The sequence below is a fragment of the Trifolium pratense genome, linkage group LG7 (assembly GCF_020283565.1).
Source record: "Trifolium pratense cultivar HEN17-A07 linkage group LG7, ARS_RC_1.1, whole genome shotgun sequence".
NCBI classification, from domain to species: domain Eukaryota; kingdom Viridiplantae; phylum Streptophyta; class Magnoliopsida; order Fabales; family Fabaceae; genus Trifolium; species Trifolium pratense.
This window is the reverse complement of record NC_060065.1, coordinates 20,944,396-20,972,071: the sequence shown is the minus strand read 5'-3', so window position 1 is coordinate 20,972,071 and position 27,676 is coordinate 20,944,396. Positions and strand designations below refer to the sequence as shown.

The window sequence follows — 27,676 nt, the reverse complement described above, 5'->3', positions numbered from 1 at the left end:
TGGGCTTGGGCGTGTGATAGAAGCTTAATGGGCTTAGGCTATTGGGCTTGGTTCATGACCAATAGAGAGTGGTATAAGTAGCAAGTCAAAACCATGAATAGTCTCACAATTCATTTTTCATGAGAAGTTAGAAGTTGTAAGCTTAGAAGCAAGAACAAGCTAAGCTAGGGTTTTGGCAAGAAGAACTCAAGCAAGGAGAAGAGGTTTAGAGGCCAAGAATCATCATTCAATCCAAGGTGAGAGTGGTTAAGCATAAGCTTGGGTGATCCAAGAGAGGGGAGGTGTCTAGCCTCCATTCCTGAACTCTCTCATCCAATTTCTTTTGGGGTTTGGGTGAAGTTTCTTTATCATAAACATGTCTTTTCATCTTAGTATGCTTAATGAACATCTAGGAGGGAATATGTATATGTTTGATGATGGTTTTGCATGTTTATGCAACTTTGCTTATTTTGCAAGAAATTGACATGATTTTGATTGTTTGATGTATTTGGATGTTTGGAAGGGATGATTAATGTTCCTTGATACCATATATGCTTGAATTAGCTGTTTATATGAATTTATAACATGTCTAGATGAATTTTTGAGTGGATTCAAGGTTAAACCGCCTTATTGAAACTCAAGAACAGATATTTTTCTGGTGTAGTTCGCTAAGCGACCAGGAGTTCGCTGTAGCGAACAGGTTCGCTGAAGCTCGCCAATGCTCGCCATGAGCAGGTGACTTCCTGGTGAGGTTCGCCATGTCTCGCTGAGGCTTCGCTTAGCGAAGGCCTCTGTGACAGCAATTTTTGTTAATGTTTGTAAAGTGTGTGTATCCATGTATTTGGTTTCGTTTTGGTTTGGAATTATTATATGTTTAATAATTGTGTTGTGTAATGGCATTTATATAAAATGTCAAAGAAGTATATGTATTTTTGTATATCGGGTTGTCCGATAAAGAAGAATATCAGTTTGTCTGATAAAGAAGTTTAATGGATTATGTTATCCATGTAGTGAGCAGTAGCTTCGTGCTAAGTGATTATCATATGTTTGGTAAATGCATGGCATTCATAAACTCATGCATTATTTAGGGATATCAGACTTGTCTGATAAAGAAGGATATTGGACTTGTCCAATAAAGAAGAATATCAATGGTAAGTTCCTTGATAAAGAAGATGGTACCACATGCATTAGTCGTGTCTAGGTTGGCATGACATTGAATGTTTGGCATTAGTCGCATTTGAGTAAATGTGCAATTATGTGTTATGTGTTATGTGAGTTCTTTGTGTTGTCCGAAACGACGTGAAACTATCTGGTTGTGTATTTGTGAGTATGTGTTATTTGGTGTATTGCTTATGGAGGCATGTGTGTGAGTTAGTAATATGTGATAGGTTGAATATAGGTGCGTTTCTATATTCGTATGTATGTGATTATGTTTACTAACTCTCTACCTATTTGTTATGTGCTGGACCTTTGGGGGTTCAGGTATTCAGGTCGAGGTTTCGATCGAGCTTTAGCTGTAGATCGTTTTGGTGTGGAGCACTTTTGGTGAGGAGCTAGTGTAGGCTACCTTTGTATAGTTTTGTTAAGTTTAGTTGGGTTGTGATGTATATTAGTGCTCTGGTATGTTGTAACATCGAGTCGGGGATCGTTTGTATTCCGTCGTATATCGATGTGAACATCTTAACTTATGTTTTATGTAAATGAATTATCTTTTGAACTATTTTGTTCATTGCTTTGAAAATCCTTTATGTTATGTTTTCCGCTGCGACGTTTCGTGTCGTGTGCACGATCGTTTTAAAAATGTTTTCCGTAGCGCTCCGGCTACTTATCTTTAAAAAGTTTTTAAGATCACGTTTTAAGGGTAGTTAGCTGAGGGTGTTACAGGACGTGGCTGGGAAAGCTATTGCGCTGTAAATAATATAATGAATGGAGATGTGCTTACATTTCATTGTCCTTATAATATGATTACTAATTGTATTATCGTTCGTAAATTGATATAATCTCAATATTATTAAAACTATATTAAAACTATATTGAGGGAGTAGAGTACAGAAGAATCAAAGAATGTGATGTTCACGTGAAGAATATATAGCCTAAGATTCTCTAAAGCAACAATAACCTTTATCAATTAGCCATGTCTTTATTTGCACTCAATTTTCAAGTACACATGAGTTTCAATCAATCTTACTTTTATATCTGCTGCTTCTGATTTATTTTCTGCCTTTACCTCATTTTCTTCACATCATGATAATCTAGCAGTTTCAATAATTCAAGATCTAATGTATTTAATTCAAAATATATCTCCAATATATTAATTTATCAGGCAAATTCAAATATGAACCACTTCATCAAATGATCCATGATGAACCAGTCATGAATAACATTATAACAAATAGAAATTTTAGAAAAATCTTCATTACATTGTAAAAACTATTAGCTCAATGATTTTACTCATAATATTTCACAGAACTTTGTTTGCATGATATTTTATATCAATTTCATTATTCAGGATTTAAATTCCCAATTTTTTTTAATATCAATATTCTCAATTGCAATTTCATCATATTCTGAATTTATCCTATATCATATGAATATTTTTGTTTTTATATAGTGACTATGAAATTGATGAAATGAAAGAAGAATATGCAAAGTTTCTGGATGACTATGCAAAAAACTATGACTATTACGATGGTCAAGGATCACATCTAACTGATCATGACATATCCACTATTGATAACAATATAAAACTATGTACTGATAATGTCTACGGTCAATCATTTGGTAGATTGTCAATTAGTGGTCAACTAATAGAATCATATGTTTTTTAATTGACTCTTGCTCACCTAAACAAGGCAACAAAGACACAATTTGTAAGTTTTAATTAACGTCAAATTTATTTCTTTCATTGATTACTTACTACCATGTTGTTTATACTTTCTTATTCTAATATATAATCTTACTTTTTTGTAGACGCTACCTTCTGAATTTAGCAATTATGTAAGGCAATACAATTTTCATAAGCTGGTTCTACAAGTACCAAACAAGAGCAGTTCAATTGTTCACTTAAAATATTCGGAAAATCATTCGGAGAATGTCAAGATTGCCAGAGGATGGAAAAATTTCTGTTTTGACAACAATATTGAATTAGAAGATAGAATAAGTTTTGAATTCAAAGATATAACATTAAATGTTTGTCAGGTTTCCATAGTTTAGACTAAGTTTGATGCTACAAGACTAAGCAACATTATGAAATGAATTATTTTTAGTCAAATTATGTTATTTGCTAAGTATTTGATATTCCGCTGTATGGTTGTAATGAATTTTATGTTAAGTTATTGTTTTATTTAACAATTATCACAAAAAAAAATTGTGTCCATTAATTATAAAGGCAAGCCTCAAATCCAATTAATTGTCCTATTTATCAAAAAATATTTTCGTTGAAACCAACTACGTAACGCGCCGAAGGCGCGTTGTTGAAAGTACAAAAGTAAGTTTTAGAATTATCGTCTCCACAGGGACTAGTGTGATATTAAAAACCGTTCAACAATTACCATAATTTTAAGTGAAGTATTTAAAGTTTGTTTTGTTGTAAAAACTTGCAAAAGCATATAAATGTAAAGAAAAATGTGATTAAAGATTCAGAGAGAAAAGGTTGTCGGGATTAGACTTCACTCTTTCACTTATATGTACGTTTCTAAAACATTCATATATATTTTAACTAATCATCAACATATCACGTATTGCTCACGGATGTTTCTGTGTCCAGATAACGACAAGAATCACGTTATACTTATTAATCCTCGATGTCTCGATTGAATAATTAATATAACGGCTAAATTGTATTATTTAAACTCCGATGTCTCGAAACATTTGAATAACACAACAGCATTAAGTTTCAATACAAAAGTGAATATTAAAAACCTAAATCTATGTCTAGAGTTTTAGGATTTTTAATAAGTGATTATCTTTTCCATTTGATTCAAAGTGAAATATGTCTATAACAATTCAAATCTTAAAGATAAACATGCAAATCAAAGATAACACTAAGTTGATGATAAATTAAAACATATATAACATGATTAAGAGTTGTACATATTTATGAATGAGCTACACCTAATCCCAACAACAAAAGATTTAGCCACTCATTGTCATGGTGGTAAACTTACAAATGTGGAAAGAGGAACAAAGAGTGCACATCAATCCCTTGATCTCTCAAGTTGGATGGATCCACCTTCTCTTGCCTATGACCTAAGCTTAATTCTAATTTAATTGCTCTGTCTTTAACTCTCTGAATTTATTGATTGATGTCTTTTGTAATGAGAGTGAATTGCTATTTATAGGCATCATTTGGTCGCTCAGCCACCACCTGGTCGCTCAGCCATCAACTTGCCTTGGTGAAGGGGCTTTCTTGACACGTACAAAAGTTGAAGCTTGATGCCCAAGATTTCCTTCAATTTGGTCGCTCAGCCACCACCTGGTCGCTCAGCCACCAACTTGGCTTGGTGAAGAGGTTATTTGACACGTGTGGAATTCTTTGCTTGTTTCCCAAGATTTCTTTTAAATTGGTCGCTCAGCCATCACCTGGTAGCTCAGCCACCAGCCTCTTGGAAAAAGAATTGAATTTTGCTCCTCTTTTAATCATGAAAGCTTAAAAAGCTAGGATTAGGACATAAAACATATCTTTAGTTAAAATGTACAAAGTTTTGGGGTTTTAACTATAAATATCTTTGAAAATAAGTCGATAATTGCCTTAATTGAGTAAGAATTTTAACTACTTTTTGGCACTTATCAACTCTCCCCAACTTAGAACTTTGTTTGCCCTCAAACAAAAGTCCAAAATAAACTCTCAAAATATGGTTCAAACCTCATCCGTGCATGATTCAATCAAGATTTATGATCAATCAAAAACTTTGGATTTCAATCATTTCAAGTTTGCATGATTCAATGTATTGCAAGTTCAAAATCAAACCTTCATAGTCACCAAAGAATCAAAGCATGAATGTGAAATAGTTTCAAAATTCAAGAAAGATTTCAATCTTTCCAAATCAACAAGATAATCAACTAGAATCACAATACTCACAAGTGTTTCCTCTCAAGGGTGTAGTGTTTCTCTCAATCCAAACAATGTGTTCACAACAAATCAATTTAAACATACATCTCATCATAATCACAAAACATGCTATCAATCATGGATCACTAAGGTCTTTCTTAAGCTTGTAATGGGGCTAGGCTACAAGAAATCATTGTTTTTCTTTGGATTCAAAAAGCCTTAAGGATAAGAGAGCATAATTCTTGAGAATTTCATCACATAAGCTATTTATCCTCTTTCACTTTCCCCATTTTTCTTTCTTTTGGTAATTCTTTTGTTTTGACACAATTTATATTCTTTTTTTTTTTTTTTTTTTTTTTTTAACACATTTTCTTTGATTTTCATTTGTGTGTCAAATGACTTTCAATATTTTTCTTTCTTTTTTTTTTTCTTTTTCAATCACCATCTTCAACATCTCATGTTTTTCAACTACTTCTTTTTTCTTTTTTTTTTTCAAACAAATAACCTCTTTTCTCCCCAACTTGTTTTCAACCCTACTTAAACTTAATGCTCAATCATCCTAAGACAAGGGTCAAGTCATTATTTTTCTTTATTGTGGTTCAAGGTTCAAAACAAACAAATTTTCAAAATTTTTGGCTCAAGGGGGGTAGCAAAGGATCACACAACTCACAAGGTAGGTTATTTTGGCTTAAGTAGTTATCACTCAAAAAGAAACATGGCCTTGATCATTTCCATGACTTCAAACACATCAAGTAATAGCAAGATTCAGTTAAAATCAACAGAGTTAAACACAATTGCCGGCTCTCAAATATATAAACAATGGAAGGTTCACACAATCTCACCCGGCTAGGTCTACGTGATTCAAAATCAATTAATCATGTTAAGAAGGAATGGATGAAATCAAATTGAATAAAGCTACTTGGTTCAAATTCATCCTAAGATTCAAAGATAATCACAAAGATTTGACCTCAAGCAATGCAATTTAAACGAAAAGTCATTCTAATCATGCATTTGAATTTAATCAATCACAAACTTAAACTTTTCAATTTATATGCACATGTAACAATCACAAAAGTTTAAACCATGTATGTTTACAAAAATTTCAGTCAACATTTGCAATAAACATAAAACATGAATTTTAATGACTGAAACAATAAAATGTCACTGTATATGGCGTGCTTTAATCCTCTGCTTCTGCTATTCTCCCTCTTCAACAAGTGTGGACTGTCCTCAGGCCATGAAAATGAAGTTATGCCTGCATTTACAACAAGGTAAAACATACAACCCTAGGCTTTTGTCAGAATTTCCAAAAGCTCTGATAAGCTCGCTTAGCGAGAAAGGGTCTCGCTCAGCGACTATAGCAGAAAACAGAATTTCAGATGAAGTTCACACCAATTCAAAGACTTTGTTTTCAAAAGTGATTGGACAACATGTTCAAAAACTATTATAACATATAAGAAACTAAAAATGCTTTAAATAAAAGTAAAGGAAAGAAAATTGGGTTGCCTCCCAACAAGCGCTTGGTTAACGTCGGTAGCTCGACGCCTGAGATGTTAGGGTGGCCAAAATGAAACGGACAACACATCATCCGTCTTTTTCCTTCGGTTTGGGAGGAACTCCATGAACTTGAAATATAGATATTGCGGAGTCCATATCCTCCCCAATTGCTTCATATTGAACAAGGCACATATTTCATCTATCACCCGATCAATCTCCGCCTTGTTCTCCATCTCCCTCTTTTGCTCAATTGATATTTCCTTGTCAAGTAATCCCTTAATTTCTTCTGCACCCATCATCACTTCTTCATTAGCAACAGTGCTAGTCTTCTCAATACATGGCAATTCTTGAGGAAGTTCTACCTCGTGTGGTGTCTCTATTTCTATCACTATTTTCTCTTCACCACATCCATCGCGCATTCTTTCTTCTTCATTGTTTTCAACACCTTTCACACTCTCTCCACTTTCCCCATTTTTCATTGGATTATTATCTTTCTCGTCAGGAGTGGTTTGAGTGTTGGTTTGAAATGTTTCTCCTTGGTTATTGTTATTGGCTAATTGTTTAGCCAACTGAACAAGCTGATTTTCCAAATTTTTGGCCCGTGCAAGACTGTTTTTCATATATTGTTGCCACTGTTGGTTTTGTTGCTGCTGCATTTCCATGAATTTAATCATGGTCTCCTCCAATCTAGCCTCTGAAGTTTGCCCATAATTATAAGGAGGAAACTGTTGATATGATTCATACTCACCCGGAGTATAGAAGTTGTAATAACCACGATCAGTCATGATTTAACTTTTAATGGGGAATCTGAAAAAAAAGGATTCAACAAACAAGAAAAACAACTTTCTTTGTCTAGCAAAGAAGGATTAGTGCAAGCAAAAACTATACAATATAAACAAATATGTACAAATACTTAAAAGAATACAAATTGTTGAAATGCTCCAATATCTAAACGCTAGTCCCCGGCAACGGCGCCATTTTGTTGAAAGTACAAAAGTAAGTATGTTTTTATCGTCTCCACAGGGACTGATGCGATATCGATGTTGTTCAACAATTAATATAATTTTAAGTAAAGGATTTTAAAGATGGTTGATTACGAAAATTGCGAATACATGAAAGTAGTAAAGATGATTAATTTGACAGAGAGATTAAATTGCTGTGATTAGCTTTCAATCACTCATTCATACATATTCCCCTAATCAGTTACACAGGTTCTAGTCATCTATCAATATTATCACGTATCGCTCGTCGAACGTTTCCGTGTCCAGATAACGCCGAGATATCTATTGCATCTATTAACCTCCGATGTCTCGGATCGTCAATTAATACAATAACATTAAGATTCGATACTCTAAGTGAATATTAAACCTAAATCTATGTCTAGAATTTAGAGTTCAATAGATATTATCCTAGTTCTTAGATTCAAAAGGTATATGTCTATAACAATTCAAATCAAAGATTAAAACAATGAAAACAAAGATAACATCAATATTGAGAGACAACTAAAACCATATATAAAACCAAGATCAATAGAAACACATACTAATAGAGTAATTTACACCTAATCCCAACAAAAGAGAGAATTAGTTATACATAATAACCTTACGATACATAGCTAGAAGAGATGGAAAGATGATAAAGATGATTCCTCTGCTCTTCTTGGTAGCTCTCAATCTCCTCTGCCTTCACCCTCTCTCATGAAGTTTTGTGTGTTGTTGTAAGAGTGAATGAATTCTTGCATGCCTCTTATAGGCCTTGTATGATTGTATCCTTCAACCTTAAGAAATTGATTTTGCCACTTGACTTCCACTTATGCACCGTCTCTGCTTCTTTTGTTTCTTTAATGCCACGTTTCCTGCTTTCTTTCTTTTTCTCTTTAAACACCTATTAATAAAAGACACGTATCTAATAAATAATTTATAGGCATCTATTATATCTAATATATCAACATATTTACTACAAAATAGTAAAAATACTAAGTTATTAGTAAAGACTAATATTTAGTAATAGTTGGAGTTTTTCATTGAAATAACTTACAAAACAAGCCAATAAGTGCCTAAATTATATATGTAAAATCACCGATTTTTGGCACTTATCACGCGTGCAACGCGCCGTAGAACACTTACGACCTAACACACCGACACAATATAACGCGCCGAAGGCGCGTCCCGTGCGTACGCACGGGTTTGTACCTAGTAGAATAGAAGAAGAAAGGGAGGGGTGAATATTAAATATAAATTATTTTATTTTGACAACATAAATTATTTAATTTAAAATAAATGGTAGTAGTATGAATTATCATTTTTATTTAAAATTTTACAAAGTTATTTGATTACTTATTTATATTTTTATTTATAAAATTCAAAGTATTGCAATATAATTTTTAAAAAATAACAATTGTTTTACAAGGATAATTTTGTCATTTAAATATGTTATGTATCTTATTATATTGTTATGAGCAAGTATGTATTAAAAATATGATATAATAGTTATCATTGTTAAGAGATGACTTGACTAAGTGTTTATATACTAGAGGCAATTCTCACCTTACAAGCCAATTTTGTAAGGATGAGTTATGCCTAATATTCAATTTCAAGATGGTATCAGAGTCTCTCCACGATCCACTGGGCCACCTGTTATCAGGTTTCCGCTATCGGGCCACCTACCGTTTATATCCACGCACCAAGCCCAATAGTGTTGGGCGTGAGGGGGTGCGTTAAGAGTACCACATCGGTTGAGAGATTGTCTGACTAAGTGTTTATATACTAGAAGCAATCCTCACCTTACAAGCCGATTTTGTAAGGATGAGTTAGACCCAATACTCAATTTTAAGAATCATGTTTGTTATCATGTGTTCACCCAACACGGGATAGGATAACTGTTATCCTGCTGATATCATATCCTATCATTATCATGTTGTATATCTTATTATGTCACTATCATATCCTGCACATCAAACGGACCCTTAAAGTTTAAACTCTTTTTTTATATATTATCGTGAAAAAATTATTTTGTATTTCTTTTATATTAGTGAAGAATTTATTTTATATTTCTCTTATATACACGGGCAAAACAATTATACATGAAAGGCAAATAAGCAATACGATGTACCCAGAAAAAAATTATGAACTGAATAACTAAATTCTAAATAACATTTCTCAAGAATAAATTTCAACAACTCTATTACTCTACTCTTGGTGTTGACAATAACAAAATTGATTTTTTTTTTTCTAACAACAAAACCAATTTCACATGAACACAGTTTAGAATTTATCTCCCGAAACAATTTAAATGTTGGGTTTTGTTGCTTTATCTAATTTGCGTTGTTTTCATTTTAATATAGAAAACTTGCAACACTTCAAACACTAAAATCTCTACATAAACTACATTGTAATGATAATTTGAATCCAGCAGTTTGTAAGAATAATACTTATTTCACACAATCTTCTCACGAATAAAATAAAAATCAATCTCAATACGGTTAATTAACTTGTGAAATACATGATTAGATAGAGGTAATATGTGTTTGATTATCACAAATGAGACTCATAGTGCCTATTTTACAATATTAGTGTAACTCTTGGAGCAGATGTCATATGAACTCACGAGTGCCACAACTTGATACTCAGCCTTAGCCTTGGATATGGCAATGGCGTTCCAAACATAATACCTAGATGAGGACCATCTATGTAACGAAACATTTTCTTAGAGTTTTTTTTTTTTTTTTAAAAAAGAAACTTCGTATCCGGCCTAGAGACCGACAAATTCAAGGGTCCAATCGCACCATTCACTTATGGGAGTCCGGTTTAAAGTTATAGCTTTTTTTGCTCTGTATAGACTAGCACACTGAAATTGACACTAGGAAAAATCGAACATCTACAATATATAAAAAGAAGATACCTATGAAATTCCCAATTTGCCCCTTTTTCATTTTGTGACACATAATCAATTCAGGGTTATTTTGTGTCTTTATTAAAAAAAGTTAGTAGAAAAATGCTAAAAAATTTCTCAACAAGATTCAAACTCTTAACCTTTTAGTTACACTTCTTATTGCATTTACCACTAAGCCATATGAATTAATTTGTTATATTTTTGAAACCAATTATAACCACAAAACTCCAATTTTTTTGTATGTAACCCAAATTAAAATTACTTCACTTTATACAAATTCAATTTATTTCATAAAAATCAATTATTAACTGGGCATCGATATATCCTATACAATCTACTATATTGGCAGTATTAATTATGACCGACGAATGAATATAATGACACATTTAATCTCTTAAAAAAATACAACAATACGAGAACCTAATTTTTTGTGTGATTTCTGCATGACCTATGTGTTTTACTCATATTAATAAGCTTGCCCGTTCTTTTATAACATATGCGGAACGAGAATGGATTCTCTCAAGTGTAATTTACACTTGAGAGAATAAAGTGTGGTTTGTTACCATTGATCAAGAGAGAGAAACATATAAAAATTTAGAGAAAATGAATTTAGATGGTGTTAGATTACACTTTATTCTCTCAAGTGTAAATCACACTTGAGAGAATCCATTCCCTGAACCTATTATACTCATATATTAATATGGATTTTTTTTTTGATTTGTACGGGGACTTATAGTTTTATTTATATATTAATTAAGTTGTTTGTAACCAAAAAAATAAAAATTAAGCTATCTATTTTTTTTACAATTTTACGGATTATACTCATATTTAATACGGTGACCTAATTATTTTGATAATTGTTGTGAGACCTATATTTTTACTAACATATTAATAAAACTGCCTATTTTTTAATAATTTTTACGGGACTATATATATATATGGGGAGGGATCAAATTACACCGGTGTAACATTTGAGTAATGTTACACCGCTCAATAACGCTTCAACGAATACAAATTTTACAAAATCCACCGTTGGATTGAAAGTTTATATCATATAGATCATTCATGTTCAATTCTATAAAAATCTAAAATCATTTGATATGTTATTGAGATTGATCAAGCTTAACGATATTCAATAAAAACACATAAAGCGTTAATCTTGATCGGTCTCAATAACATATCAAACGATTTTAGATTTTTGTAAAATTGAACATGAATGATCTAAATGATATAAACTTTCAATCCAACGGTGGATTTTGTAAAATTTGTATTCGTTGAAGCGTTATTGAGCGGTGTAACATTACTCAAATGTTACACCGGTGTAATTTGATCCCTCCCCTATATATATATATATATATATATATATATATATATATATATATATATATATATATATATATATGAATAATGCTAGCAACACACTCTTTAATAAACACACTCCAACACACTCTCTTTTATTGGTTGAAATTCACATGGGTCTCATAAAAAAATGTGGACCCATATAATTTTTATGGGACCCATATAAATTTTAACCAATAGAAGAGAGTGTGTTAGAGTGTATTTGTTAAAGAGTGTGTTGCTAGCACTCCTATATATATATATATATATATATATATATATATATATATATATATATATATATATATATATATATATATATATATATATATATATATATATATATATATACACATGTCATACCCCAATTTTTGACCTAAGATCCCACCTCATATTTTCATCATTACATTCTATGCATCACTAACAAAAAAATACAAAAAGATATCTTGTTGTGTTTGTTTCTTTGGTAAGAAATGATTTTTGAAATATTTTCTAAGTACAGATTTTAATGGCCATCGACGCAATTTTACAAGACAATTTTGAGCAATCAACAAATTCATTTGAGATGCTTGATAGCTGATCTTAAAGAGGGCATTTGATACTACAAGTTGACGAACATTTGAGGCCAAAAGGTTTCTTGAAGTGGAAGAAATAAAAGTGGAAAGTCAAGGTCTCATTAAATTTGAAATTCTCAAACACTTAGAATTTTTTCTAAGAGTTTTGAGCTTACCAATTGCATGACTTTATGGACAATTTGTGATCAATTCAAGCAATCCTTTTTCATGCTGGAGGGACCTATTTGAAGGTGACATGGCATACTTCATTATTGTAGAAATATTAAACCAAGAGGTCATGGAGATTGGAAGATACGAAGTTCCAAAGTTGAGGTGTCAAATTGTAAAATTGTCAAAAACACTCCGAATTTTTTCTAAGTGTCAAACAGTCACAACTTTGAATTTTGTTGGCCAGTTTTCTACATAATCCCAATTGATTCAGGACAAATTCTCAACATGAAAGTTGTAGAGGATTATGCCATCTTTATAACGGTACCAAGATCATGAATGTATCTTGCTTGAGCACCAAACTTCGAAGTGCTGAAGTTGCCATGACAGAGTTGTTTTAGAGGTCCAATTTCATGTCATGTTTCAAGTCAAACCCTTGCGTAATGTTTAATTTTTTGAATAAAAATTACTCTAAATAGAATGCTTAAAAGTGCCCCGAGGACACCCGTTAGCAAGATCTTTTATCTTATTGTTTAATAAAGGGATAAGATTTGACATGAGGAAATGGGAGAGGATCCGCTCACACAGATACCCATAAGGCCATAAATGAGAAAACACAAGAATTTGTGGTGGGGTGAGAGGGGGGGGGGGGGGGGGGGGGGGGGTAAAGAAAAACCTATTACCAAGTCCAAGCCCATAGTGATAAAACCAAACCATAACTTTTTGGACCGCCCAATATAGAGGCATCCGCAACTCGGTTTCAGAAACCCTGATAAACAAAATCCCTAATTCTGTAAACCATGGCTGCAACAAATGTCACCATGACGGAGGAACAAATCCGCCGAAATTGTCTCTACGAAGAGTATGGAGTTGATTTGAGTTTAATGACAAAAGAAAATGCAGACAGAATAGTGGATTTCATACACGCCAACCCTAATGAAAGAAAAATCCGTAATGCTTATGTGCAGCGTGACTTATTAATGAGGAACCTAGGATATTACTATCTCAATCAACTATTATGTCTTTTGGATTATGGAACTCCTTACACCGTATTGTTGTATGAACGCACTCGTTTGCAAGGTCTTGTGAATAAGCTAAGGGCTTCGTCGTTTGAAGGTTCTTGGTTAGATGAATTAGATGATGTTGATAAATTCCTAGATACTAGGAAAAATCTAGAAAATTCGAAACAACAACCCATGGCCCAAGAAGAAGTGTTAGGAATCTGGATTCAGTGGCTCACTGATCAAAAATACAACAAAGATGATATGTTGGTTCGAGTCAAGCAGAGGATTAACGAGGTTTCTCAAGTCCGGAATCTATTGAATCAAACGTATGTTTTTAGTTAAGTTTATCCTTGATTAAACATACATGTTTGTTTCCTTTCGTAATTTACTGTTTAGTTTTTGAGGAATTCTTTTTATTCCACTGCTCTTCAATTTCTATTGAAACTAGTAAGTTTCTACTGCTTTCGTAATCAGGCTGTTTTCTTTTTATTCTACTGCTTTTGATTCATGTGATCATAATGAACATCAACTTTCTGAAATTTTGAAGGGTTTTGAGAACAATGTAAGTGAAAGTGATGTTGGTTTTATTCTCAATAACATGATGCTTGTTTTTAAATATTTTAGGTAGAAGTTTGAACTTGAAATTAAGAGATCCGGATGAAGAAGAGCTCCATTTTTTCTCATCACCTAATTTTCATTTCTTATTTTATCTTATTTAAATTTTTTGATTATGTTTTTACGTTAAGAACTAATAAAATTTGATGTAAAAATTAAATATGACATGGCAACCATATAAGCATGGTACCAGGTGTTATGTTATCAGCGCACTATTCAAACTCGTGTGATCAATTGTAAGCTGAGGGTTATGTTCCTTAGCAGAATTACTTAGCTCTGCATATACACTGCAAGAAATTGCTGCATATGTGGAACAGAACAAAAACTAAGGTGAATTGCAAATTAGGTTGCTATTTTTAAGAGGTTTCTTTAAGGGTTTGGGATTTTGGAGAATGATAAATGAACTAATTTAGAGAATAATGAACTCTATATTCATGATCAAAGATTAACACAAGTAAACCAAAGTACGATACAATTTATGGAAGGGGGAAATAAGGTAGATCTTAGAACAATATTAAGAAGAAATCATTCCGAAGAATGCCAAAGGGAGGAAGTTGAGACTTTCATCATAATTCTTCAATGCTAATGATTTCCAATTCTCACTCTTTTTATGCTAAGTCCCAAGGGAATATTCCTTTAGCATTTATCTTGTTTCTTATCACTCCTAAAAGTGTGGATTATTTGTCATTTCTCTCGTTCCCTCAACTAATTCCATTTTGCTACGAGTATTGACACATGCGCTATTTTGAATCATAACATTACTCCCCCCATTAAAATCAAAGTTGTCCTCAAGGTTGTAAGAATTGCTCATAGCATAAATTTTACCCAGATCCCATTGCTTGAACTTGGAGGACCAACATGGTATACACATATTCAAATTCCAACCTGGATCCCACTTTTTCCTTTTCCTCCACCTCACTAGTGCAATATAGCCATAAGATTCCCTAGTAACATTCATGAATACTACCACTTTGCTTGCAAAGGAAACAATTTTGGCAGCTCCAGTACCTGCTACTTTACCTTCAAACACTCCACTAAGCACTTTGTTAGACATGTTATGAACAATAGGTAGGACAGAATTATGATGCAAATAAACAAGTACCTCAACCATATAGATAACAATGGGTGTGCAACAATTATAATGCCAACCCAACAAGTTTTCTTTGCCACTCAATGTATCAGACATGTTCTCACTTGTGATATATTCATCGACCAAGAGCTTATTATTATTAGAGTTGTAGCCACACCCATAACCTAATATTCTTCTTATGCTTAGTGTTTGCCAATGTTTCAATTTCAGCAAACTTGTTCTTACTAATATTTCCCTCATTGTGAAGCATCTTAGTCATCAAAGATTGAAACCAAACAACATCATATACCATGTCTTTACCACCCCCTCTAATATTGATCTTGTCCACAAGATCAAACTGTGGTAATGTATATTGATTTTATAGGAACTCGAGTTCTAATTCCTTGGGTGGTGAAATACCATCAGGACTAGGTCAAAAATCCCTGATGAAAGTGTAAGATCAGATACTACTATCTATTACAGTAGATTGTTTTCAGATGTTATCCAAAATGGGGATTAATTCCGTGCACAATGCTAAGATACGCATAGGAACACGTGTTCTGTTGGTAATACCAAAAGGAAAACAGCCTGCCATCTTCCTGGCGGTATAGGACTCTAAAGCCAATCAAATTGTAAAACCCTCTGCCTTTTAGCCTTACTAGTCGATGCCTCACCACTTCACTCTCCAACTGTCTCTTCCCAATGTCTATGTTTATGTGAGGTCTAGTTGCAGTGCCTCTTCATCTTGGATTCCTGGGAATCCATGTCAATTCGCACTCCGCACCTCTTTCTCTCTTCCTGTTTGATTTTTTTAAAGAAAAATTTCTTTCTTTTTTATATTTAGGAAGTGTAACTTTTTGATTTACTTTTTATACAAACATAGGCAATACTGATTTGACGAGAATCTTTTAAATGAAATTTTCTGCAAAATTCATATATGATAGCACAAATGGTTTGGAGTTGTGATTGTATTGTGTATTTGTTTGGTATCGATGTTGCTCTATCTTATATGGTACCTCTCAAGTACAAAATCCTAACAATTCTTTCAATCCCTAGTTTTTTCTAATAAAGATACTGTTTTCTTCCCTAGTTTTGTGTGTTATTATTCCACTGGTGAGTATTTTTCATAGTGGGGCTATGAGGGCACTTGGTTCATCACATCATAGGAATATGGAAGGGGGAATCCTTTCAATATCAGATATAGGTGTTTGCATTTTTGTCTGGGTTCTTAAAGCCCTCATTACTGTATTAACCATGTGGGCCGTCCGTCCGATCTATTACGAATGGCTGAGATCAATTTGCTTATAAAATTTTATTTTAGATTTGTACCATCCAATCTTAAATCAACAATTAAGATTTGTGTTACTGCGTGAAAACTGCGTGCTTATTTCTAGATCCTAAATTTGTAGTATAAAATGATTTGAAATTGTAGTACTATTTGACAGTGATGATGCGGATAGGCGTGTATAGTGTATACTGTCACGCAACCAAGGAGTTGAGTTTTAATGCGTGTTCAGTCATTCAAATTAATAAATCAATGTGCAACTCTTTTAAACCATATCAATATTTTCTAAGCCTACAGAGTATGTCTGCTGCTGGATATTGCTGAAGAATGAGATATTGGCACTGTTGTAAATTAAAATGCTAAATTGATGAATTTAGACTCTGAATTGCTTCGTGGAGAAATGCTGGGGGAAACATTTGCTGAAAAATTAAGGCAATATGTAGAACTGCTGGGCAGAAGATAAGTATCACTTTTTTAAAATCCAAGGGACTGGAAAACTCTTGGTGTAGTCAAACAAATTAACTACTTTCTTATAAGGTAAACCGTCTAATGACCTTTGATTTTTTCTCTGCTGAAATCTTCCTTAACATGTTAATGTTTTTCTAGAGGTATACTAATATTCTTTGAAATTATGGCATCATTTAAGTAGATTTTTTAATGCCGGAGATTCAGAAATTAAATTTCTTAATATGACTTTATCATGTTCCATGGTTCTAAATGTTATAAGGGAAATGTGATAAACTGGAAGATGAAATTCCAACAAAATATTTTCTTCTAATCATACAATGGTTCATTGCCTTACAAATTACCACTTTCTGGGTGAAATGGAGCCTGTAAATGGCCACTACTACAGCTTCCGCCTGTTGGTGATCCGGATAAACACTATTCTTCTTCCAACATACAAAAGTTGTAATCTCACCTGAGGAATTTCCAATCAAAGCGTCAATACGCCACACATTGTAAGTGATTACAACATCCACCTTTGTAGGGATTGGAGACAACACCATAGCAGGATTGGGATTTGAATCACCCAAGAATTGGTTGTTTGTTGAAATGTGAATGAGGTATCGATTTAGGGTCCGTTTGGTGCGCAGGATAAGGAGACAGGATAGCATAAAATTAACCTATCCTATTGTTATCTGTTGTTTGATGCACCAATAGGAAAGGATAAATTTAACCTATTATTAATCCTATCTTGTTGGCTCTTTGTTATTTTAATCAAGATTGTTAAAACCGGACCGGCTGGTCGAACTGGTCGAACCGCGAACCGGACCCATGTCCGGTCCGGTTAGGGGCTAGAACCGTTCTGCAAGAGAACCAGGGAAAACCCGTCTGAATCGGAGAAAAACCGGGAAAAACCGGTGAACCAGCCGGTCTATCCGGTTTGGTGGTCTAATTATTTTTACATTTTCCGATTTAAAAAAAAAATTAAAACACCCAAAATAAAAAAGAAACACACAAAAGGAAAAACAAAACAAAAGATGACCTTTGTTTTCACCACAGTTTCTACAAAATAGTGAAATTCTTCAACTTCATCTTCTTGTATAATACTTTTTAGTAAGAGCATAGATTAGAGGGATGAAATATCCATTTTATTGAATTTTAAAGTTTTAGACGGTTAACCATGGTGGGTGAATATTATTAGATGAGATTTTATTATGTACATAAACATAGTGCCAAAAGAAGAATAATAATAAATAAACATAGATGAACACATTTTATCAATCAAAGAAATTAGAGATGAGTATTGAGAGAATCTAGAAAGAAATCGAAGATGAGACTTGAGAGAATATGGAGGAGTGGTGGCTGCTATGTTTGTTTTGAGAAAGATTTGTTTCTTGTTTTCATTACTAGCATTTTAGGGTTAGGAGGACAAGTGGGCTTGGACCAACAATAACACTAGAAAAACGTCTGTTTCTCATCCCACTCCCCGCATCTCTTTTTCACAACCCAAACACCCCCCATAGCTAAGGCTAATTTTGGGGGGTGTTGGGGGGTGAAAAAGAGATGCGGGTGGTGGGATGAGAAACAATCTAGAAAAACACCCACACATGAAATAGCTCACATAAAGAATAAAAGGTCCAGCCATTTATATGTGTAAAAGCTAAAAAATCTTGAGTTATTATTAATATATTAATTAAAATATATATTTAATTAAAAACGGTCCGACCACCGGTTGTATCGGTCCGACCGGTTGAACCTTGAACCGGTGAACTCGCGGGTTTGATGACCGGTCCGGTTCTGAGAACCTTGATTTTAATCCTTAGTTTAAGCTGGGTTAGCAACATGATAGTATATTTATTTTTTTTGCGCACACTTTCTCTTTCCAAAAAATTGAATATATTGTGTACAAAAAAACAACAAATTTAGTTTTCCAAGTATTTAGCGCTAATTTGTTTTATTGAAATGAATGCTTATCCTGCGTGCACCAAACACATGACAAGATATGTGTTTATCCTGCCACTATCATATCCTGTCCTTATCCAGCTTCTTATACTATCTTGTCTCTATCCTATCCTGCACACCAAACGGGCCGTTAGGGTTCGGAATCAGTAACTCATAAAGAAGTTGATTGTATGGATACAGCGTCACATAATGTTAATTTTCAACCCCAATTCAAGGTGTTAGTTAAACTTGTTTTGCCTTATCTTCGTAGTACTTGTATCGTCTCGATACTTCTCTTACTTTGAAGCGAATATTAAAAAATTAAGTTAAAAAAGAAAATTAGTAGTTATGATTATTTCTGTAATTTAATAGATCCATCTTAATGTCTTGAATTAATTTAATTCCATATGAAAACCATGTTGAGAAGCATAAGGTCATTGTCCATTTTGGCTTGGGTCAGAAACATTCTGTTTTTCTGTTGTCTCATGTTTAGGCGCTTTAGTGACATGACACGAGATCTTGAGTTGCAATATTTTAGCAATGTTTTGCTGCTACATTGAGGTGTCTGTTGAGTTTGTGTGGTTTTTAGAGTGAAAGATAAGCTGTATTGGGCGCATTATTTTCCTGATATGCAGCTGTCATGTTTTGTTTGTGTTGGACTTTCATGCTTTTGGTGTATCTTAGCTAATTCTGGTCCATGTGTATTTCTTGAGCTGTATAGCTGTTATGGTTATGGATCAGAGTTTTGTGCTCGTGAGCTGTTTGAATTGGTGTTTTTTTTTAGTCTTACTTGGATCACTGCCTATGAAGCCCCGATACGTGATACGATACTGATACGATATAATACTGATACGGAAAATTTTTTAAAATTCCCGATACGATACGGCCGCAATACGTTATTTAAAAATTAAATTTAAAATTAAATATATAAATTCATAATATATAAATATAATTAAAATCGATAATGATAATAAATTAACATTTAAATTACTCAAAATGAGCAAACAAGTGACCATATATATATATAGTTAAGTATTATCCAAAAATGTCATAATTGGTTATCCATAAAGAATATCATACTCTAACATTCACTACTTAAGAGGAAACAATGATTGTATTAGTATCATATTCTCCGTTTCCATTATCAAAGAACATTAATTGCTCGGAGAAGTATCTGACATATATCAGTCATTTTTTAAATAAAAAATAATATTAATTGTCTGATACTTCTCCGATACAAGTATCGGAAAGTATCGGTCATTTTTCTATTTAAAAATAATAATAAATTTTCCGATACTCTCCGATACGAATATCGGAGAGTATCGAACGAGTATCGGTATCGGACACGTATCAGATACGATACTTTACCGTTTTTGGAGTATCGGGGCTTCATAGATCACTGCTATAGGTTGGGACTGCATCTTTTGGTGCTCTTTGTATCTGACTTGCTTGTGTTGTTTTAGCACTTGTGCTTTTTTCCATTTCAATAAATTCCTTTGCTTTTCCAAAAAAAAGTTATTGGGGCAATTTAGCGATTGTTTCTTTTCCCACCCCCGCATCTTTTTTACCTCCCAAAATTTTCAGGTAATAGAACCCGATTATTTTTTAGTGCAAATGTCAGTAAGTTTTCAGTAAAATTTGCACTAAAATTTTTTCGGGAAATAGAACCCGAAATTTTGGGAAGTTTTGGGAGGTCAAAAAGAGATGCGAGGGGTTTAGGGTTTAGGGATGCAAAATTGTGGCCAATATACATTAGTGTCTGTTTGGTTCAACGGAAGGGAGGGGAGGTGAGGGATTTTAATAGAGGGGAGGGGAGGGGAGGGATGAGGAGAGGAGAAATTTTAATTAAGTGTGTGTTTGGTTCAAACGAGGGAAGGGGAGGGGAGGTAAGAGATTTTGATTAAATATGTGTTTGGTTCACAAGGGGAGGGGAGGGATTTCAAAATTAATTTAGTTTTTTTATCCTTATAATATTACAATAATCTCATAATTTAAAAACTATTTATAAATAATTGAATACAAAATTTTAATAATATATTTGGTAAATAAGAATAAAAATCAAAAGAAAATATAAATCATGATTTTGGACACTCTTAATAAAAAAAGTATATTAGCATATCTCGTAAAAAAAAATATATAATTTAGCAAGTTGGCAAAAGTATATTAGACTAAAATGGAACACATAAAATAATATACAGTACGTTCGCATCTAATAAAAACAAGTAAGCAACAGTATGTTGGCAATGAAAAAATAGAAATCAAACATAAACAAAAAATTTAGTGTGATCTAATATTAAATTTTAAAAGGATAATTTTGGTATTTTGAAATAATTATGAGGTTAATTATGTCAAAGTAATTAAAGTTATGATAATTTATCTCTCCTCACCTCCCCTCCCCTCCAAATCCCTCCAATTTGGGGGAAAGCAAAAAGTGAGTTTAGGAGGGATTTTGCTCACCTCCCCTCCCCTTCTATCCCCTCATAAAATTTGAACCAAACACAAAAATTTAAAATATTCCCTCACCTCCCCTCCACAAATCCAGGGTCTGTTTGGTTCAAAATAGGGGGAGGGGAGGTGAGGTATTTTTATAGAGGGAAGGGGAGGGGAGGAAATTTTTTTAATTACATATGTGTTTGGTTCAAAAGAGGGGAGAGGAGGGGAGGTGAGGTATTTTAATTAAATATATGTTTGGTTCACAAGGGGAGGGGAGGTATTTTAAAAGCAATTTTCTTTTTTACCCTTAAAATCTTATAACACTCATATTTTTAAAACTAATATCTCTTTATTATTACATCAAAACAAATAACACATACTTTTCAAAGAAAAAAAATATCACATGCACGAAACTCACTACCACACCAAGAAATTCACTACATAGACATTAAAACCAAAACTTTGATTCAATAAAACACGGAAGGAAATATTCAAACAAAGTACATCGTACAACCTCCAAAATATTCGTAAATGTTCAAACAAGTGTTCCAAATATTAAAAAACATATTAAAATGCAAATAAAATATTCATAAACATCATAACACCGTTATAGGATGATTAATTAGATGAACCAAAGACCAGTTGCATTATCACAGCTTTGCGTGCTTCAAGTGGACATTGGAGAATCATTCTAAGTTTGTTAACATCGTTCATGACAGCACAATATATCTCAGGCAATGACGCTGCCTCACACCCGCAACCCTCTATTAAATTCCATGTTTCTTCACCAGAAATTGGAGGCAGATCATATTTTTGACGTTCTCTCATTATTTCATTTCCTTCTCGTAGTGCCTCAGCAACCATATTCATTGACTCTTTCATTTCAATCATTTCATTGGGACAAAATAATATTATTTCTAATAATAAATCTGATGATTCATCGCCATTGGGTCCATAAAGTGTCACCATCTTCTCATAATTTGGAAGTGGGATAAAATAATATTATTTCTAATAATAAAACTTGTGTGAATTAGATTCAACGGTGTTATCTTAAGCTTTATGGAGATGATCACATTCCTACGTAATGCAAGGTTGCCTGTATCACATTCCTTATTTGAATTGTAACATGTCTAGTTCGTTTATTCAGTTTTATGTTGCCACATTTGCATCAACGGTCCTGCCTTTTGTTTTGTTTTAGTTTGGCATCTGAGACAATACCGCGTTACCGAGAGTATAGATCATCTCCTCAATGTGAATTAGATCCAGATACATACTTGATGAGCAACAACGGCACCACAGGTACAAACAGAGGTAGACAAGGAGTATAGGCAATACAAACAACAAAGACCTAATAATAAAAATGGTAATAAGGATAATATTGGAATTCTAAAATATATTGAGGATAATTTTGTCAGTTTAATAAATTTTAAATAAGCTTCCCTCCCCTCCAAATCCGCCCAATTTGGGGGAAGCAAAAATTGAGTTTAGGAGGGATTCTGCTTACCTCCCCTCCCCTCATATCCCCTCCTAAAAATTGAACCAAACCCAAAAAAATTAAAATATTACCTCCCCTCCCCTCAAGGTTTGCACTATCCACATATTCTAGTGCAAACTTTGATCTCTATCCACATTCACTATCTCCCATTAATGATGGTGAGTGTGTATACTCAATGTGTTCACCCCCCAAAAAATAAAATAAAAAAATCATGAAAAAAAAAGTTTGCATTCAATAAAGCGAGCACTTTTTTTTTCTCCATCTAGAATAGTTTTCCAATTTTACACACTCGCATCATAGAAAGCGAATAGTAGTGTTTCAGTTTTTGCAATTTTACACACTCGCATCATAGAAAGCGAACTGTGGTATTCCAATTTTTATAATGTTACACACTCGCATTCAATAAAGCGAGCATAGGTTTTACAGTTTTTTTGCAATTTTACACACACACATCCTATAAAGCGAGCATAGGTGTTCCAGTTTTTTTTGCAATTTTACAAGTTCGCCCTACACGTAGCGAGAAAGGTAAACTAGAGTTTTCAGAGAGTGACAGAGGCACTCAAGGGGTGCGAAAAGTAGAACTCTATTTTATATGCGATAGTTTTTAATGCTTTGAATAAGCCAGGTGTTAGTTTCCATGTGTACACTAATATTTTTTTTAAGATACTGACCGGGGTTTCGTTTCAATGGGGGTGGGATTAGAAAATATTTTACATAATTATAGAGTTTTTAAGTAAATTATAAGTGGACTAGGAACCAACATACTATGAATTTTGCTCCTGAGGTCCCCCAACGTGACAAAAATACTCTTACATATAGGTTTGGTTTCTAGAAATCAAACCATAATAAATTCGGGTTGTAGAAACCGAATTGACGTTTCATGCTACTTTGGGTTGGGGAAACCGAACATAAGCGAGTTTGGTTTGTAGAAACCAAACATAAGCGAGTTTGGGTTGTAGAAACCAAACATAAGCGAGTTTGGGTTGTAGAAACCAAATTGATGTTATTTTGGTCTGTAGAAATCAAACATAAGCGAGTTTGGTTTATAGAAACCAAACACAAGCGAGTTTGGGTTGTAGAAACCAAACTGATGTTATTTTGGCTTGTGTTGTTTAGGAGGTTAATGGTATGTTGTGGTGTAAGTCACTTATGTTTGCTTTTTGTATCTCAATTCAAATTATTTTCGTTTTAGATTATTGAGAGGCTGGTGTTTGAGTTAATTAGTTGTGAAGAAGAATATTTAGAAGAGCAATCATCTCTTCTACTGTCTGACATTCTTCCATACAGGTTAGGTTTCTAGAAACCACGCCATAATAAATTCGGGTTGTAGAAACCGAATTGACGTTACATGGTATTTTTCCTATAAAAAACTATGTTGGCTGCAAGATATGATTGAGGAAAATACATATTCGGTAAATACGGATCAAACTATATTATTTTGGGCTGTAGAAACTGAATATAAGCGAGTTTGGGTTGTAGAAACCAAACATAAGCGAGTTTGGGTTATAGAAACCGAACAGATGTAATTTTGCCAGATTAATGTCATCCTGTGGTGTACACTTTCGGCATTAGAAACCAAAGTTAGGCTATTTCGCTTTCTAAAAACCAAAGTTATTTTGGTTTCTACAACCCAAAGGTATTTTGGTTCCTAGAAACCAAACACAACTATAGCAAAATCTAAGAGTATTTTTGGATTTTAATGGGGCCTTTGGCATGTTTAGGGGGTCTGAAGAGCAAATTTCACATACTATTGTTCCAATTTTTTAACATAATTATAGAGTTTTTAAGTAAATTATAAAGTCATTAAGAACCAGTAATGCTAAATGGCACGACATTTAATGTCGTTAGATATTAGATTTGCGCGACTTGTGTGCGCTAAAATTACCCTTGTTATGTAGTAAGGCAATTGTTATTTATAAGATCCCTCTATATAAGTTTATATTATTGAAAAAAAATATATCAAAATTTCATCCTTTAAGGACTAAAAACAGAGAATTTTTTTTGTAAAGATGAAATATTTGATTTTATTTTACAGAGACGAAAATCAAAACATGCTATAAAAAACTGAAAATATATTTTAGCCTAAAATTAGTCATCGTTAAACACCGTTAAAACCTTTTATAATTAAAACATTTTTCATTAGCCACTAAGTTTGGTTTAATGGTGAGGAGTTTGGGTAGTATATTATAGGTCATGTGTTCGATCTCAGTTTATTGTAAACAAAATTTTTTTTTCATTAAAACGAATATATTAATTTTTAAATTTTAAGCAGTTCAATCCAACTATATTATTTGTTCAATTTCCGTTATGCTGTAGCACTATAGCACCATTATTGGCTCGCCGCAATTTGACAACACTTAGTACTAAATAGCATATCAGAGAATAATATAATTTGTTCAAATTCCGCTACACTATAGCCGCTATTTGACAACACAATATTCAATTGATTCTCAATTCAAAAGTAAATAAATAAATCATCCCAAATATACTTATGGAAAATCACTCACTCACATAACAAAAACATCATTATAAAAATGAAAGAGGGACATAACACAATATTGTTTGATTACTGAACTGAACTATATGAATGAGTAACAAAATCAAACTATATAAAAAAAAAAAAATAACAGCAAAACCAATTAAATTAAAAATGAAATAGATGAAAAAAATAAATCACCCCACATCAATACTTATGGAAAATCACTCACAGAACAAAAACATCATTTTTTTTTTGTTAAAAGAACAAAAACATCATTATAAACATGAAAGAGGAACATAACACAATATTGTTTAATTACTGAACTGTATGAGTAACAAAATCAAACTATATAAAAATAAAAATAAAAATAAAAAATAAAAAATAAAAAAAGCAAAACCAATTAAATTAAATTATATTAAATACATGAAACAGTTAAAAATGAAAAATTTAATAAAAGGGTAGTTGAAATAACCTCTGATCTTGCGGATCCAGCACGGGAGTTTGCATGATGATGAAGAAAATTTAAAGTCCAGGTTGTTAGAAAAATTGAGCAAAACCCATAATAGAGAAAGAAGGTTTGAGTGTGATTTGAGTTGTTGGATCATCTGAGAAGGAACAAAGGAAGGTTCTTTCTTCTCTTCGGACACCATTAATACTACTCTTCGGAGTATTATTTATTTATTTATTTATTTATGTGTTAGATATGTTTTTAATCCTATAATTTGATGATTTTTTAAATAGTTGTTGCATTTTTTTATTATATTTTTTGTTTTTTAAGTGTTTTCCGTTTTTAATACCGGTTCATATTGTGAAATTTTGGTTGACAAAATAGACGAAAAATAACATATATATATATATATGTCACACGTACTTAGGGGTGTAAGCGGATCAGAAAAATTCAATTGAACCGATGATCCAATCCAAACCGAAAAAAAACAATTTTTTTTGGTTCGGATCAAAAACCGGATCAAACCAATTGAAAACCGATGTGGTTTGGTTCGGTTCTCAGATCCGTTTTAAGATCCATTGGATTGAACGAACCAAACCGATATATAGGGTATATGTTAATTTTTAAATTTTAAGCAGTTCAATCCAACTGCATTTGACCCAAATACCTTTAAAAAAATCTCAATATATTTCTGTCTTCACTAAAAACTCTAATATAGAAACACACATTCACATCCGCGTACTTCTCTTCGTCCTCACCTTCATCACAGACAAGATGCCCTTCAAATCAAAGAGAAGTAATCGTTCGGAGAGAAGTTACTCTTCGATTTGTTGCATCTTTCTCTTCAATTTACTCTTTCGATTTGCTCTCATCTTTAACTATGAAACAAATATTCTATTGGTATAACTAATCTCATATTTTTAAAAAGAAACTAAATTCAGAAGATTTAACTAACTCTAGAATACTAGTTATCATTGAATTAAAAAACTGAGATTCACTCCACTGTTTATTCGATTTACTCTACTTAAATCTAATTGTATTTCCAAATGTGTAGTTATGAAACTCTTAAATTATATGGCATCACATACCTTCCTATGATTACATTTGATCACTATCTACAACACTTTTCTTTTGTTTTCATTTGATTAAATTGTATACATGTTTTTTGAGGTCTGATAGATTGTAAATATAACAAAATATCTTGGTGTTTTGTATTGTTTTTCCTTAATTTGATTTTGCTTTTCTTGTACTTATTGTTTGGAAATTGCTTGAATAAATTTTGTCATTCTAAGAAAGAAAAAAAGCATGGAATACATCGGAAAAAAATACGATGTAAAACCGATCAAAGTATCCGAACCAAACCGACTAGTTTGGTTCGAATTCATTTTTGAAAAACAAGAAAAACCGAACCAAACCTAACCAATTGAGCGTTCATTGTTTAGGACATCGAATTCACTCAAAATGGAGATATTGATACCTACCCTGAATTTCTTACTCGTATAACTTATATTCGATATGCATGTATCAACATGTAGTAATTTGAAATATTTATATTGAATTTCTGTTTTCTTGTTTCCTTGTCTTCCACTCATAATTTGATTTGGAAAAACTGCAGATAGAAACTTCAAGACTTTAGAAGCTGCGCAGTGCCTGCCCTTACGTTGTTTGGAAACTTCTAACAGGAAATTTAGCCACAACAAGGAAAATATTGCATTCGGTATGTGTATATTTACCCATAATAACAGTGGTCTCTGAGCATCTAGGGGTAAATTGATAATTTTTCTCTTATTTTATGTTTAAATTGGGCAAAATTATAGCAGCCATGGTCTTTTAACATGTAACGTTTCCACCTTTTGTCATTTATTCAACTTTTTTGAAAGGATAGAGTTTTCTGTAAAAGCTTGCTCTGCTAGAGCACAACAAAGTTTCCTTATGTTCTAGTTTTCCAGTTTCTTAAATAGTTGTTTTTGTTGACGAGTTCTCTTT

The 27,676-nt window shown here is 32.8% G+C and overlaps 2 protein-coding genes across 4 annotated transcripts; one reads left to right on the top strand and one right to left on the bottom strand.

The window, feature by feature from the left end:
* Positions 1-13,178: 13,178 nt before the first annotated feature.
* Positions 13,179-14,436, top strand: LOC123900014. The gene is made up of 2 exons (XM_045951299.1): positions 13,179-13,807; positions 14,106-14,436. Exons 1-2 carry the CDS (start codon positions 13,278-13,280, stop codon positions 14,107-14,109), a joined length of 534 nt encoding a protein of 177 aa, XP_045807255.1. The 5' UTR covers positions 13,179-13,277; the 3' UTR covers positions 14,110-14,436.
* A 142-nt stretch (positions 14,437-14,578) lies between these two features.
* LOC123900015 lies at positions 14,579-25,923 on the bottom strand. Of its 3 annotated transcripts, none has more exons than XM_045951300.1 (2): positions 25,715-25,923; positions 14,579-15,116 (listed from the first exon to the last, which is right to left on the bottom strand). In XM_045951300.1, the coding sequence occupies exons 1-2, from the start codon at positions 25,890-25,892 to the stop codon at positions 14,761-14,763; spliced, it is 534 nt and encodes a 177-aa protein (XP_045807256.1). In that variant the 5' UTR covers positions 25,893-25,923; the 3' UTR covers positions 14,579-14,760. The 3 variants fall into 3 exon arrangements, 1 of the variants encoding a protein (XP_045807256.1); XR_006805786.1 differs by lacking the exon at positions 14,579-15,116 and adding an exon at positions 18,869-18,967; XR_006805785.1 differs by lacking the exon at positions 14,579-15,116 and adding an exon at positions 21,814-22,616.
* Between the last annotated feature and the right edge of the window lie 1,753 nt (positions 25,924-27,676).

Coding starts and splice junctions, on each gene's coding strand:
- LOC123900014 (XM_045951299.1), top strand. CDS start 13,278: ATGGCTGCAACAAATGTCACCATGACGGAGGAACAAATCCGCCGAAAT.
- LOC123900015 (XM_045951300.1), bottom strand. CDS start 25,892: ATGGTGTCCGAAGAGAAGAAAGAACCTTCCTTTGTTCCTTCTCAGATG. Junction 15,117..25,714: donor CTGGATCCGCAAGATCAGAG/GTTATTTCAACT, acceptor GAGTGTTTGAAG/GTAAAGTAGCAGGTACTGGA.